Genomic DNA, 13,399 nt, shown 5'->3' on the forward strand with positions numbered 1-13,399 from the left:
GTACGCGTCGCGGGTGTCTGTGCACACTCATTTCGACGCGTACAAGGGGATTCCACACTCCCCCTCGACTGCTTGAAAACAGCCCCGAACCGGATTCGCGGCACAGCGCAACAGCCCAGGATGGCCATGCAGAGTATCAAATGTACGTCGTTCCCTTCTCCCGCCGCTCAGCGCTGACTGTCCCACCCAGGCGTCGTCGTCGGTGACGGCGCCGTCGGAAAGGTACATTATCATCCCATCCCTCTCAATCCGCTACGCCATACTAACCGCAGCGACGGCGTGGATAGACATGTCTCTTGATTTCATACACCACCAACTCATTCCCCGGGGAATACGTCCCGACTGTGTTTGACAATTACTCTGCCAGCGTACTCGTTGATGGCCGGCCGGTCAGTCTGGGATTATGGGATACTGCCGGGCAGGAAGACTATGAGTGCGTTTTCCCGTCTCTCTTCTTCTCTTCTTCTGCTTTTGCACCTATTATTTATCCCTTCTTTCGCACTGTCCTTCTTTACGTCCCTTTCTTCATCTCCTTGATGTGTGACGCGTGAACAAAAAGTGGCTGACATCACCCCCCATTCCACCTTTCCCACCACTCGAAACAGCCGACTAAGACCACTATCCTACCCACAGACCGATGTATTCCTCGTCTGCTTCTCAATCGTCTCTCCACCAAGTTTCGAAAATGTCAAAACGGTAAGTCATTGGAGTCTTGGATTTTATGGATTCTGGAGGAATCGGACGCGTCTGGAACCGTCTTGACTTGAGCTGACCATTTTCCCGCTTTTGTCGTCCATTGCATCGTAAAAAAAACGTCTTGGAAAATAGAAAGTAAATCTTTCTCGTGCTTTCCCCCGCGCCACCCACGCTAACACTCCCTTGCCCACCTACAGTGGATCCCCGAAATCCGCCACCACGCTCCAACGACTCCCATCCTTCTCATCGGCACCAAACTCGATCTCCGGGACGACCCTGTCACCCTCTCACGGCTGAAAGAACGCCGTTTCCAACCGATCGGGTTTGAGATGGGTGTCAGATGCGCGAGGGAGATTGGGGCTGTTAGGTATTTGGAGGCTTCCAGTCGGACGTGCGTTTGTTGCCTTTCTCTTCTTCTGCTTTCCGCTAACGGTAACTCTTGTTGGAAAATAAATAAACAGACAAAAAGGCTTGAAAAACGTATTCGACGAAGCGATCCGTGCGGTACTCAGTCCTTCTGCAAGGGACGCGAGGGAGAAGAAGAAGAAGAAACAGCAGTGTTTGATTCTCTGAGCGGCCGCTTTTAAACGAGGCGGTTGTCTAGTAGGGCGCGAGGGCACAGCATGCGAGAGACATTTAGATTTAGATGGATTGGCCGGCGGGGCGGGGGGGTCATAGGGAAGGACAAAGATGAGGCGGAAAGGTTGGAAAGAAGGTATCACCAAGAGAAAAGGAAAAAAGGTACTGCCCCCGAGTTGACCACAAAAACCAAGCAACGATCACTGTCATACGGGGTAGTCGTTGAATTTTTCTTTTTTTAGCATCTTTTTGGATTCATCGATTGATCAAGTTTTCCCCTTTTCCCATGCAAGCACTGTATTTTTATCCCCCCTTCTTACTCCGTGGTCTATGATCTAATCTCGTGGCGGTTAGTGGGTTGCGCTTTGTCCGTTTTGACCATCCTGCCCTAGTTGCTTCATTTCCGGCTCCCGTGTCAAGGTTTGACATTGTATCATTGTGCTCTATGAAATGCTGATGTTTCGACTCGCCTATTGGCACTCGCCCTCGCCCAGATACATCCCAGCTTCGCTGCCAAAACTGCACCTTTTACGGCCTCTTGACCTTTACCTTCATCCTATCTGAAGCGCCCCTGACTTTTTCCCTCCCGTGCGATGCTGCGCGCGTTAAGCCGCCCTATTATGTCACGAACCGGAAAACGTCAGCTTACAACGAAAAAAAAAAGTAAGACCAAAAAAAAAAACAAAAAAACCCACCTTGCCAACCCATCCCCTTTTGGTCAACCAGCCCACAAACTTTGGCGTCCACGCGACGGTCAACCCTGCTCTAATAGGTAACAACGCCGTCTTATGTATCGTGTACGCCAACACTGCTTCTGCCCAAAACGTCTTTCCAAACCATCCGCTCTTGGCCTGCTTGCCCTCCTTCTTTTCAGCGGCCATCTCCTCCTCCCTCTCCCGCTCATCCTCGACCCTCATCCTCTCCGCTTCCTCGACCCCGTACCTCTTTGACCGATAGAACGCTTTCGCCGAATCCATCAGCGGGGCGATCCGCTCCGCGCCGAGCGAATGGACGAGCAGGAAACAGAGGGAAAAGTCGATGGTGGAGAGGAAAAAGTACATGCCGACGGCCCACGAGCCGTATTTCCTGGTGAGGGCTTTGAATCTTGCATAGGCTGATTTTGGTTCGGCCCCGGGTTCGTGTTCAGGTTCGTGTTCGGGTCCAGACTCACTCTCCTGTCTCTTCTGGTCAGAGCCAGAGCTCGTGGTATTTCGTTGAGAGGACGCTTGGAGGTTGGCGTTAAAGATGTGCGGGGTGGAAAGAAACGAGCGCGAGGAGAGCGTAGCGGTCAAGGGGAGGATAAACGATCGGGAGAGGTGAATGGCAGTAGGGCGCAGGAGAGCGGGGTGTATGGCTGTCGTGCCACGGACACGGGCCAACGAGACAGGGCGTATTCTGGCGAGCGGGACGGGCATTGCGCAGGGGCTATGGCTGGAAAGCGTGTCGAGAAAAGCGAGGCCTGGCAAAATGTCGTTGCGTGTCCCGGCCGGCGGGCGGCGGGGGTGTTATGTAAGTGGGTGGCATTACGTAACGCGAGCGGGTGTGTTTGTGCGGGTTAAAGTGCGGCGGCGGCTGAAGTTCTTGGCGTGCGTTTTGTGTTGCCGGGTAGAGGTTGCTGGGTAGAGGAGATGTGCACCGAGGCATGCAGAGAGTGTGTGCGTGATGGCTGGCACGTGGCCGCTGCACCCGCCACGTGAGCAGCACGAGACACCGCCTCCGCTGCAGCTCGCCGTGGGGTTTCCGATCGAGATGGGTACCCGCCTCGCTGGTTTCCGCATTTGCCCTGCCAAGGCGGCTTATACTTGGCGGTCGCGCCCGTATATAAGACTCGCCCCGCCCCTGTTCCCCGTTCCCCTCCCCCGTTCCCCCCACCAGCCCTTTCCACCCGCCCTTTCCACCCGCCACCACCATGCTCCCCCTCTCCTTCCTCCCTGCCCTCCTCGCCCTCGCCCCCCTCGCACGGGCGCAGGTGACTGCCACCTACCCCAACGGCGCCACGAACCCCGACACCCCCGAGTTCGCCCCCATCGGCTCCTATGTCAACCAGAGCTCCGAGTCGCGCCTCATCTCCCTCAACGGCGTCGACGACTTTTGTCTCTGGGGTCCCCGCAATATCTCGGCGGTGAGCACTAATCTGATAGGGAATATCGAGCCGGAAGTGGTAGCGTACTGTTCCAAGCCGAGGAATAACGCCAGGATCATCCCAGACGGGGTTGTTACTGCTGCCCACGTGGGTCGACTTTTCTCCCTTTTCTCCCGATCGAACGCTAACCATCGACGGGTAGTTTGTCAAGACCGCGCTGTACGTCCAGATCTGGGGCTGTAAGTCGTCTCTTTTCTGTCGGCCGAACAATCTGACACTGATGCGCTTTGTCCCATTCCAGTCTGGGACGCGACCAGGATCGGTATTGTACGTCGCGTTCTACACTGCAGAGATGTGAGGAGTCAAGACGAGAAGCTGACATCCGTCCAAAGCCGGACGGCGACTCTGGCGGTGAACTAGACCCCCATGGCGCTGAAAACCTCGGAAACCCAATTGGCGGCAACGCCACTTCCAACGTCGATGGAACCGACGTGTTTTACGAGGAATGGATGAGCTTTGTAAGTCGCTCGTCTCTGTCTCTTTCTCCTTTCCAATCTAATGGCGAAATCAATGGATAGATCTCGTACGACCAGTTCTGTCTCCGTATCTGTACAGCCGAAACTTCAAACGTGACTGCCGCATTGCAGTGCGAGCATGAACTTGACATCATGGGTTGTGCGTTTGTCATGGCTATCGAGTACGTGTATTTCTCTCCTCCCATACCTGCCGGCCTCTGCTAACGCCATTCGTCTCTTCTCGCGCATCACAGCGACTTTTACAACACCAACAACTCTTTCACATCCTGCGACGGTGAACCTGCCGCCCCACCCGGTCTCTACCCCCAGGCCAACGGATCGACCTCGACTTTCCGACAGCGATACACCGGTACTTGGTCCAACGCCGAAACGACCGACATGTTTACTGTAGGACAAACAGTTACGCCCAGTAGTGTTGCTTTGTGAGTTTTCATACTTTTTAAGTCTCACCTATCGCTTTCGATCAAGCTGATGCCAATCGGCGATTAGCTACCCGGCGACATCCAACTGCTATACCTACTCTACCATCTCTAGTACGTCCATGCCCCTTGCCCTTCCAATCCACCCTCCACGCTAACATCCTCCACTCACTCCTTGTCACTCGCAGACGGCATCGACACGGCCAACTGGCAAGTAACGGCCACCCCTTCCACCCTCTCCGGTGGCTCCACCGTCGCCGTCGCCTCTGTCGGCACCACCTCCCAGTCCCCTCCTCCCGGTATCTCCACCTCTTCCCCAACTTCTTCTTCTTCTTCTTCCGGCTCTTCTGGCTCATCCGCCGGCAGCTCTTCCAGCTCCAACACGGGCAGCGCGTCAACCGGTGCAACAGCCGTCGATTCTTCCGGCTCGTCCTCTGCCGCAACCAAGGCTTCCACCGTCCACGGACAAGGAATCGTCGTCATGGGTGTTGCAGCTGTCGGAATGCTGTTTGGTGCTGCCGTCTTGCTTTAAATTTGAAGAAAAAGAAAAGACCTTTTGACAAGCCCAAGCCAACTACCTCCCCGACTTTCCTAGTCGAATCTATCCCGCGTTCAGCCAAGCGTAGCATTTCTCTCGCATCTAAACCCCAGAAACTTTCGAACCATTTAAAATAAATCAATACTTGATGTACATAGCTAATCATGTCTTTTTCGAGCCCCGGATGATTTCTGAACGTGTCGTCTTCTTTTATGAATTTCTCATGGACTATTTCTTCTTTTTAAAACCTTGTGGTGGCACTTGCTCTCGTCGTCCTTTTTTTCCGTTTCGGTTCGTTTCGTTGCATTGATGTGGTGCGCGGTAAGACGAGATCGATCATCCAAAGTTGACGTTATACATCCTGAATCGCCTTGATCTTTTCTCTGAAATCATTTACGTGGCTTCCTGGTTGCCGCTTCCCGACATTAACCCCTAATACATGGTGAAATGGTGATGATGGATGATAAAACCCCTGCCATCTTGTCTTCACACGCCGGCACGCACCACTTTGAAAAGCAGTCCGAGATGACACAAAATAAGCCGTGACGTGGAACATCCACCTCCCATCGTCCGATCCTGTTTTTGTTTTCGTCCCTTTCCGTCGTTCCAGTCGAGTCCCCCAAGGCGAACTCGATACAACACCTCTGCGTATCCCAAAAAGAATGACGACAGGAACGACGACAGTGGTATCCTCCCCCGGCAAGGTACTCATCGCAGGAGGATACCTTGTCCTCGACACACACTACTCTGGTCTAGTCATCGGCACTTCTAGCAGATTCTACTCTTGTGTCTCGAGCCGCGCAACGTCAAGCCGCGCAACGTCCAGCACGCCAAGCATCGATGCCGATACCAACACCGGCATTGACACAGACACTTGTCAAAATAAAGCGACCATCTCGGTACGCGCCGGCCAATTCCCTCCCGACGCTTCGACATGGGTCTACTGCATCTCAAAACCTTCTGCTTCTGCTTCTGCTTCCGCCGGTGAGGACGGCGAAGAAGGTGAAGAAGGTGGAGATGGGACTTTATATCTTAAACTAGAGCAGACCAATGAAGAGCAAGCGGGTAAAAACAAATTCATCTTTATCACGCTTTGCAAAGTGCTCGAGTATGTTTACGAATCCATCTTGGCCCACGTTGGGGATGAGGAAACAGCATTGGACGAGTTGATGAAGCGGATAAAAGGTGGTGGGGGTGGTGAGGACGGTTTGGACGTGGTCGTCTTTGCGGACAATGACTTTTACTCTCAACGCGAGCAGGTGCGTATGATATATTTTCTTGTTAATGGGATAATACGGCTTCGGACCTGACAGACCTGTATCCCTTCAGCTCACATCGCTATCCCTCCCAACCCGGATATCATCCCTTCCCCATCTCCCGCCATTCACCCCTCTTCCCCGCCCAATCCCCGCAACCAACAAAACCGGCCTCGGCTCCTCTGCCGCCCTAGTCACTTCCCTCGTCGGATCTTTGCTCTCCCACCTCCATATCACCCATTCCTCTCCAGAGGGCAGTATCGCAGATGACGACAAGGCTGTCATTCACTCTGTCGCTCAGCTGGCGCACTGCCAAGCGCAGGGTAAAGTTGGATCAGGTTTCGACGTTTCCTCTGCCGTCTACGGTTCCCACCTCTACACCCGTTTCTCCCCATCCATCCTCACGCCGCTCATGTCCCTTGCCCCATTCTCCCGACCTCGACCCTCTCCCGGCTCAACATCTCTCCTCCTCGATGCACTCCACCCGAGCAAATGGGATAACAAATCCATCCCTTTCCGACTCCCCAAACATTTGCGTCTCTTACTCGCCGACGTTTCGTGCGGTACTGACACGCCATCTTTTGTCTCCTCTGTCCTCAAGTGGAGAAATAACGATAGGGAAAAGGCCGATGAAGTGTGGGCGAGGCTGGATAATGCGAACAGGGCCTTGGGTAAGGTGCTGAGCGATATGGTGGCCGCAGAAAACGAGATTGATTATGAAAAAACCATGATGGCCGCCTCAGAACTCACATCGGACGAGGTACGTCCGCAAATCTCCTCTCCCTCTCTCTCCCATTCTTTCATTCCCCGTCACTGACTTTTAACCGTCCTGTTGTAGCTTTTGAACCTCCCTACAACCCCGAGCCCTTCACGCACACTCCATCTCCTCCACCGCCTCGCCCTCTCCCTCTCGTCCATCCGCGCTCTGTTGCGTGAAATGTCCGATCTCTCGGGCGTACCCATCGAACCAAAAGAACAAACGAGATTGCTGGATGCATGCGGACAAGTCAAGGGTGTTGTAGGCGGTGGCGTTCCAGGTGGTACGTCCTAAATTCCCTCTCGTCCCAACCCCACTCGCAAAACTTTATTCCCAGGGCCCTCAGCCCCATCGTATAACAGCACACATGCTCATGCTTCGATTTGTTTCTAGCGGGCGGCTACGATGCCCTTTACCTTCTTACCATCGACCACCCAACCCCTATAGCAGGTGTCGATAAACTTTGGGCAGAGTGGACGGAGATGGACGTCTGTCCCCTGTCCGCAAAACAGAGTGATGGCGGGATAAGGCAAGAACAAGTTGCGGAAGTGAAGGGTTTAAAGGAAGCGCTGGAGAGAGCGAGGAGATGAGCCGTGCATCGGAAGATAGCATATAAGGATAAAGGTTAATGCCAGGCTAATAGATTCGTATTGTGTTTATACCCTGCATGAGATATGCCGTTTTGACGACTTACGTGACGTGAGTCAAATGCTCTGTGCAAAGTGAATGATGCTATATATGTTACAACAGATTGTGTGTTTTATGATGCTATGGTGATATGGTGGAATTTTCGATCCCCCCCCCCCTCAAGATCTCTCTCATTCCGCCAAAATATCTTCTATCTCATTCACACTCCCATCTCACCCCGTCCCCCCCCTCATATTTTCCCCTTCACATTTTGTACCGTCGATGACCCCGCTTCCAAGACACCAACCATCATGCCAGATGGCTACGACTTGTCCAGGGCTCACGCCGACGATCGGATCATTGAACTCTACAGTCACACTTTCATTTCACTTCATTAGCTACTCACAATTTCTTGGGGGCAAGGCGATATAAGAAATTATAGGACAAAGCTATAGACTCACTCCTTGACGTTACCACCTACGACGATTCGACCGCCAACAGGATTCATCCTATGCCTGACTTGTATACCCACTTTCTCCGGTTCTTTCACAAGCAATTCTCGTGGGAATGTGTCGTGTATCCAGTGGAAATCGGAGGTATGAACACTTTTGCAGAGCAACATCGGATGGTCCCTACAATACCCGTCAGATCCGTAAATCGCATTCTTCCTTTCCCTGTCCATACCAATCGGAAGGGGGAAGAGGAGGGGATAACAAGATGGAGAAAACTCACGATCCCGGGACGACTAATATATCAGTCCCCTTCTCCCCTACGCCTTTCTTTGCGACAAACATGGGTTTCAACTGATTCGCAACCCTGGCCCGTTGACCAATGGTGTAGTACCAGAGTCCCTTGTGCTCTGCCAAGCGCTCACCGGAAAGGTTAACAAGATAGCCTGATTCGGGTGGGGACGTGTATTGCGCTGTGGGTGGAAAGTCAAGATGGGCATAATAAACGGTGGATGGTGGATTATGATTTAGCCCAGCAATGAATAAACTGATGGAGTAATGCGATATATAACGCACAGATGAAATCTCCAAACTTTCCCCGCTCCCCAATGAAACACACGCCCATAGACTCTTCCTTCTTTGCGTTTGGTAAACCCCAATGCTCTGCCAGTCGTCTGACGTCGGTTTTTAATAAACTTCCGAGTGGAAGAATTGCCTACCACACATTTATTCAGCTTACACGAGCAAAAAAACAGAAATATACTTTTGAACGTACGCGAGATAGCTGTTGTTCGGTCATTTGAGAGAGGTAATAGGTTTGATCTTTGGATTTATCCACTGCTCGTAGAAGCTTTGAAGGTCCTGGATGTGATAGTAGAGGGACGTGAGCAACACGGCCATAATGACCCGTTGCAAGGAAATGCCTGTCTTTCTTTGGCAAGACATCCAACAGAGCACCAAACTTGATCTCTCTACATTCCATTATCAGCCGATCATAAACATGTCAGTATTATTATGACGTACCTATTACAATCCACATCTGGGTTAGGCGTTCCCCCCCTCTCCCATACTCCCACTGCGGGCTCAAACACTCTACTCCAATACTCCTTCGACAGATCTACAAGCTTGATCGAGTCCTTTGGGATCCCAACTTGTGTAGCCACTTTTAGGACATCATTCCAATCTCGCTCCCATTGGCAAGGAGAAAGATTCTGCTCTCTGTTCGAGGTTGAGCCCGAAGAGTATGCTAGAGATATGGGAGATGGTGGCAAAGAAGATTCAGGAGGCGATTCAGATAGTAGAGGGTCCCAGTTGCGCATGAATACAACGTCAAGATGGATGGGCTTTTAGCTTTGATTAGCACTGAGCGGTCAAATGGGAGGTGACAGATACGCACAAACTCTCGTAATATTCGCAACGTTGTTGCAGAATCGACCCCACCTGACATACCAACAGTTACTGTACAAAAAAGATCAGTCTGAAATACAACTACTTCAAATATTTTGCATACATACCGTGATCACCTTCTCTCAGACCGAGTTCCTCCATGGTCGGCAGAAGGCTCCGAAGCTCCCTTTCAGCCAAACTGTGGCTACTCCTCATTCGGACCAAAGGCTTCAGCTTCACATTTACGGCTCTCGGCAGACATTGTCGGGATTTCGAACCAAACACATTTGAACAACGGAATTTGGATGTCGTCGGTAGCGGTCGTAGACATGCAAACCACATCTCCTTAATAAGAGAACCGAGGCAGCAAGCAATTCTGAGCTTGCCCGTTTGGTGTGCAGTGTATGGGTGTTTTATTATGCTATATAATGTACGGACAACGAAAGATGAATGCAGGAGGATGAGTATCGACCTTTCTGTTTTAACTTTTTTTCGGCTTTGTCCGGTACGATCACGACAACCGCTGAAATCGACCAAAGGAGTTACTCTGGCTCCGCGGGCCATCAGACTTTAACGGTTGTTGCATCATTATTTCTCTTTTCATCGTTTCTACGAATTTTCGACGGGCGTCAGCACTATAGCCAGGTAATCGCCAGCCATGGAACATAGCATCGAGTCAAAAGACGTACCTTTCACGGCAAACACCTACCTTTGTGTCAAAAAAGATACATCTTTCGGCTTCCCGTTGTTCGATGCCCCAGGTCCGAGGTTCCGATTTCTGACTCTCAATAATTTACTCCCCGACACCCCCGCTTTATAGACAAGACCAGGGTACTAGGCCAGAATACACATGTAATGGAGCGGAGTTGTAACAGCGTCCCACTCACATTAGACGATAGCTAAAAGGACGAGCAGCCTCGAAGTCTCGCCCCCTCACCCTCAACGTATAAAAACTGCTTTTTTGAAAAGCAACTCATCAAAGCTCTTGTTAAGCTCCAAGGATCAAAAATTTCACTGGAAACCCTTACAAAGCAAAAGCACCCGGTACTACGACGAGATGAACCACCGAATAAACAACAGTCGTACTGATCCTTCCTCTTATGGAACCGGAGGACCCCCTTCTGGCTCTGATAGACGAGGCACGAGGGACTTGGGATGGTATGTCCAACTTCTTGAGCAAATCCAGTCTACTACTCCTCATGAGGAAAACATGCCTGTGGTAGATTCTGTCATCGAAAATGGGCAGCCTGGCATTACTGTGACGGCCAATGCCCCTGTTGGCGACCTGTTCCCGTACACAGAAGAAACATACTACATGGGTCCAGCATCATCTACTTTTCAATCTACAACACCTACAAGCGGCCTGTTCTTCCCTATGAATGAACCAGAAAGAGTGCTGTCTACGGCCACCAATTATTTCCCAAGAGGGCGCCAAATAACCACTTCTCATTTTCCTTCGGCAGAGATTGAAAGAAATGATGGTGGTATTACTCACACGCTTCGTACTCCTCCTTTCCAATCACACCCGCCTACCAACAACCTGTCAGACCTTACTACCCGTCAATATGTCCAACGGGCATTATCCGCATCAACCCTTGCAAGCTATCGATCCGCCCCTATGAATAGACATGGGAGGGCGCCGCCTACAGCCACTGATTCTTCCCGTCACAGAATAACTTTTTATTTTTCCCCTGAAGAGACTGGAAGAAATGATGGCATTAATTTTACAGTCCATTACCCTCCTTTCGTATCAACCCCAAGTACCAATGAGGCCGAATGGATAAACTACTTCAACGTTCGCGGCGTCACGACGAGAGACGGAAGGAGCGAGATCGGATTGGATGAGGCTGTGGATACCGAAGTTGAACCGACCGATGAGGGGCATCGTGAGCGTGTAATGAGCAGAATTTGGGATAACTTGATGGAGGAATTTCATATGAGGAGCGGAACGACAAGTACAGTACGAGAAACAGGTCGAAGGGGCTGATTAGTTCTAAAAGTCAATTCCAGAGTTAAGAGTTCGAGAGAGTAGGCCGTGGCATGTATATGCGGCTTTGTCAAGTACAAAATGCATGAAAATAAGACATGGCTACGACTACTATATTAGGGTTTCCTTTGTAGGAGCAGTGCTAGTCTTCCACCCACCGTCGGCTCCAACTTGCTCAACGACTGTTTTTTCCAGCTAGTATACACCGATAGGGAAAATTGGGCATTTGGAGAAAGGAACAAATCGGACGATTTTCAAAACTCTTGTAAAACAAATGTCAAAACTAGTCGATACATGCTTACAAAACAAAAACAAAACAGAAAACACTACTCTAACCCATCCTAATCAATCACGATTGGCTCACCCCTATCATCTCCCTTCCTCCCTGTAACTCCGGCCTTTCCTCCTGTGGCGTTTGTGCTGCTCGATTTCGGTGCCGGGGGTTTCACGACCGTATCAGGCACTTGGATCCTCGTATTCAACCCGGCCAGCGTCCGGAGTCTGGGAATGGACTTGATAGGAAACCGTGTTTTACACATTGCACAGATGGGTTTTGGTTCGCAGAAGACTACACGTGTTGTAGGGGTGAGGTTAGCTTTTGCCCTTTACCGAAAAGCGGGAGAAAAGTGAAGGAGAGAAAAAAGAGGGGAACGTACTGGAGAGACACACGCTACATACGAATCCCACGTCCAACGTCCTGTGATGACAGAAACATACTGCACGAAAGTTGACAGCGTCTTGTGGCGGGGTGACGAACGGGTTATGTCGGAGAGAAGGTGGTGTGAGGTATATACTCTAGTTCCCATTATGACATTACCGCATCAGCTGTCCTGCTATCACATCTTACCAAGCTTCAATGCAAGCAGATGCATGAGATGATAAAAGGGCGAGAAAAAAGAACGTACGTGAAGATACTGGAGCAAACCGCCTCTTCCATTCCATTGCCAATACACTCCATCCGTCAGATGGGCGGCTTGTTGCAAGAAGACGGGAGGGGAAGAATCGATCGTCGATGGAGGAAGGGACAGGATATCGATCGGGACTTTCTGCAGGACTGAATGTCAGACGAACGCGGTAGATAGACAAAAGAGGGATCACTTGCAGCTTTTTGAGCGGCAAAGACACAGTTCATCAGTCCGACATAACCACCGCGCATGCGTTGTTGCCGTCTCTGATTTTTCCGTTCTTCTTCGTTTGCATCCCCATTTTCCTTCTCCGCCCCATCGCCTCCTCCTGGACGACCATCCGGATCCGCTCGACCTCCCACGGCAGCTCCGGGAGTCGCGTTTATAACTAATATCCGAACTTCTTTACTTGGTAAAAGGCCGCCAGAAGTATCCGAGGTGCCGCTATTTGGGTCTGAAGATAGTGGGAGGGCTGTTGGATCTGCAGGGACTGAAGGTGATATCCGTCGGTTAATGACTATCAGTGTCACAACGCTATCAGCAGACAATACGAAACAGCTTGGGAGACGACGACTTGCAGCAGAGAGCTTTAGTGAGTGCCGAGACCATGGCGGGAGGTTGGTTTATAAACCCGGCGCCTTCGGTATTCAATTTTCCCTCTTCCTCCCTCACAACTTCTTTTAGCCCTTCTTCAATCCCCTGATCCAAAATCTGGAACGGCCTGTACATATTCGCACTCGGCTTTGCCCCTTCTCCCCTTTGCCGTATCTTCTCGTTTGAAGGCGGGTAGATCAGCTCGGCCTTTCCGGCGGATGCAGTATAGACGACGACTTCATTGCCCCATTTGCTTGCGAGATGGGCGTTGAGAAAGACGGTGAGGATGGTGATGAACTGGTCGAGCGATGTCGGGGATGATGTGGCATTGTCGAGGATCTTGTTGTCGGGCAGGGGGGGCGCTGGGGGGAGATGGGCGAGGAGGTGCCAGGAGAGGGGGTGGGTGTCGAGGACGAGGATGAGCGTGGAGGGGGGGGCCGGCATTTTGTGGTGAGACGAATGAAATCACCGGGAATCATAATAAATCGGCGGTGGAGGGACTCGCCCCGGCGGACATCCCCGCCCAATACGTAATCAATCGATGTGCATAATTTTGAATGGATATTTTGGTTTCTCGACTGTGACTA

The 13,399-nt window shown here is 51.3% G+C and overlaps 7 protein-coding genes across 7 annotated transcripts; 4 read left to right on the forward strand and 3 right to left on the reverse strand.

Moving 5' to 3' along the window:
- Nucleotides 1–83: 83 nt before the first annotated feature.
- On the forward strand, nucleotides 84–1,582 carry CNM00070 (Rho GTPase, putative). The gene is made up of 7 exons (XM_568391.2): nucleotides 84–142; nucleotides 191–222; nucleotides 288–433; nucleotides 606–696; nucleotides 829–831; nucleotides 894–1,087; nucleotides 1,158–1,582. Exons 1-7 carry the CDS (start codon nucleotides 121–123, stop codon nucleotides 1,267–1,269), a joined length of 600 nt encoding a protein of 199 aa, XP_568391.1. The 5' UTR covers nucleotides 84–120; the 3' UTR covers nucleotides 1,270–1,582.
- Nucleotides 1,583–1,662: 80 nt separating this feature from the next.
- Nucleotides 1,663–2,719, reverse strand: CNM00080 (peptide alpha-N-acetyltransferase, putative). Its single transcript, XM_024658241.1, has 2 exons — nucleotides 1,971–2,719; nucleotides 1,663–1,890 (listed from the first exon to the last, which is right to left on the reverse strand). The coding sequence occupies exons 1-2, from the start codon at nucleotides 2,688–2,690 to the stop codon at nucleotides 1,804–1,806; spliced, it is 807 nt and encodes a 268-aa protein (XP_024513983.1). The 5' UTR covers nucleotides 2,691–2,719; the 3' UTR covers nucleotides 1,663–1,803.
- A 428-nt stretch (nucleotides 2,720–3,147) lies between these two features.
- Nucleotides 3,148–5,076, forward strand: CNM00090 (glycoprotein, putative). Its single transcript, XM_568387.2, has 8 exons — nucleotides 3,148–3,505; nucleotides 3,561–3,597; nucleotides 3,660–3,685; nucleotides 3,751–3,876; nucleotides 3,937–4,055; nucleotides 4,128–4,316; nucleotides 4,384–4,427; nucleotides 4,502–5,076. The coding sequence occupies exons 1-8, from the start codon at nucleotides 3,185–3,187 to the stop codon at nucleotides 4,843–4,845; spliced, it is 1,206 nt and encodes a 401-aa protein (XP_568387.1). The 5' UTR covers nucleotides 3,148–3,184; the 3' UTR covers nucleotides 4,846–5,076.
- A 398-nt stretch (nucleotides 5,077–5,474) lies between these two features.
- Nucleotides 5,475–7,605, forward strand: CNM00100 (expressed protein). The gene is made up of 4 exons (XM_568385.2): nucleotides 5,475–6,110; nucleotides 6,181–6,867; nucleotides 6,946–7,147; nucleotides 7,258–7,605. The coding sequence occupies exons 1-4, from the start codon at nucleotides 5,514–5,516 to the stop codon at nucleotides 7,452–7,454; spliced, it is 1,683 nt and encodes a 560-aa protein (XP_568385.1). The 5' UTR covers nucleotides 5,475–5,513; the 3' UTR covers nucleotides 7,455–7,605.
- Nucleotides 7,498–9,766, reverse strand: CNM00110 (tRNA (5-methylaminomethyl-2-thiouridylate)-methyltransferase, putative). The gene is made up of 8 exons (XM_568380.2): nucleotides 9,455–9,766; nucleotides 9,337–9,398; nucleotides 8,964–9,283; nucleotides 8,716–8,911; nucleotides 8,517–8,655; nucleotides 8,224–8,413; nucleotides 7,953–8,123; nucleotides 7,498–7,869 (listed from the first exon to the last, which is right to left on the reverse strand). Exons 1-8 carry the CDS (start codon nucleotides 9,666–9,668, stop codon nucleotides 7,725–7,727), a joined length of 1,437 nt encoding a protein of 478 aa, XP_568380.1. The 5' UTR covers nucleotides 9,669–9,766; the 3' UTR covers nucleotides 7,498–7,724.
- A 187-nt stretch (nucleotides 9,767–9,953) lies between these two features.
- On the forward strand, nucleotides 9,954–11,559 carry CNM00120 (hypothetical protein). Its single transcript, XM_024658242.1, has one exon. The coding sequence runs from the start codon at nucleotides 10,384–10,386 to the stop codon at nucleotides 11,311–11,313; it is 930 nt and encodes a 309-aa protein (XP_024513982.1). The 5' UTR covers nucleotides 9,954–10,383; the 3' UTR covers nucleotides 11,314–11,559.
- On the reverse strand, nucleotides 11,484–13,242 carry CNM00130 (hypothetical protein). Its single transcript, XM_024658243.1, has 5 exons — nucleotides 12,797–13,242; nucleotides 12,416–12,735; nucleotides 12,219–12,359; nucleotides 11,970–12,108; nucleotides 11,484–11,881 (listed from the first exon to the last, which is right to left on the reverse strand). The coding sequence occupies exons 1-5, from the start codon at nucleotides 12,945–12,947 to the stop codon at nucleotides 11,655–11,657; spliced, it is 978 nt and encodes a 325-aa protein (XP_024513980.1). The 5' UTR covers nucleotides 12,948–13,242; the 3' UTR covers nucleotides 11,484–11,654.
- Nucleotides 13,243–13,399: the final 157 nt, after the last annotated feature.

Source organism: Cryptococcus neoformans (genome assembly GCF_000091045.1).
Source record: "Cryptococcus neoformans var. neoformans JEC21 chromosome 13 sequence".
In the NCBI taxonomy this organism is placed as follows: Eukaryota; Fungi; Basidiomycota; class Tremellomycetes; order Tremellales; family Cryptococcaceae; genus Cryptococcus; species Cryptococcus deneoformans.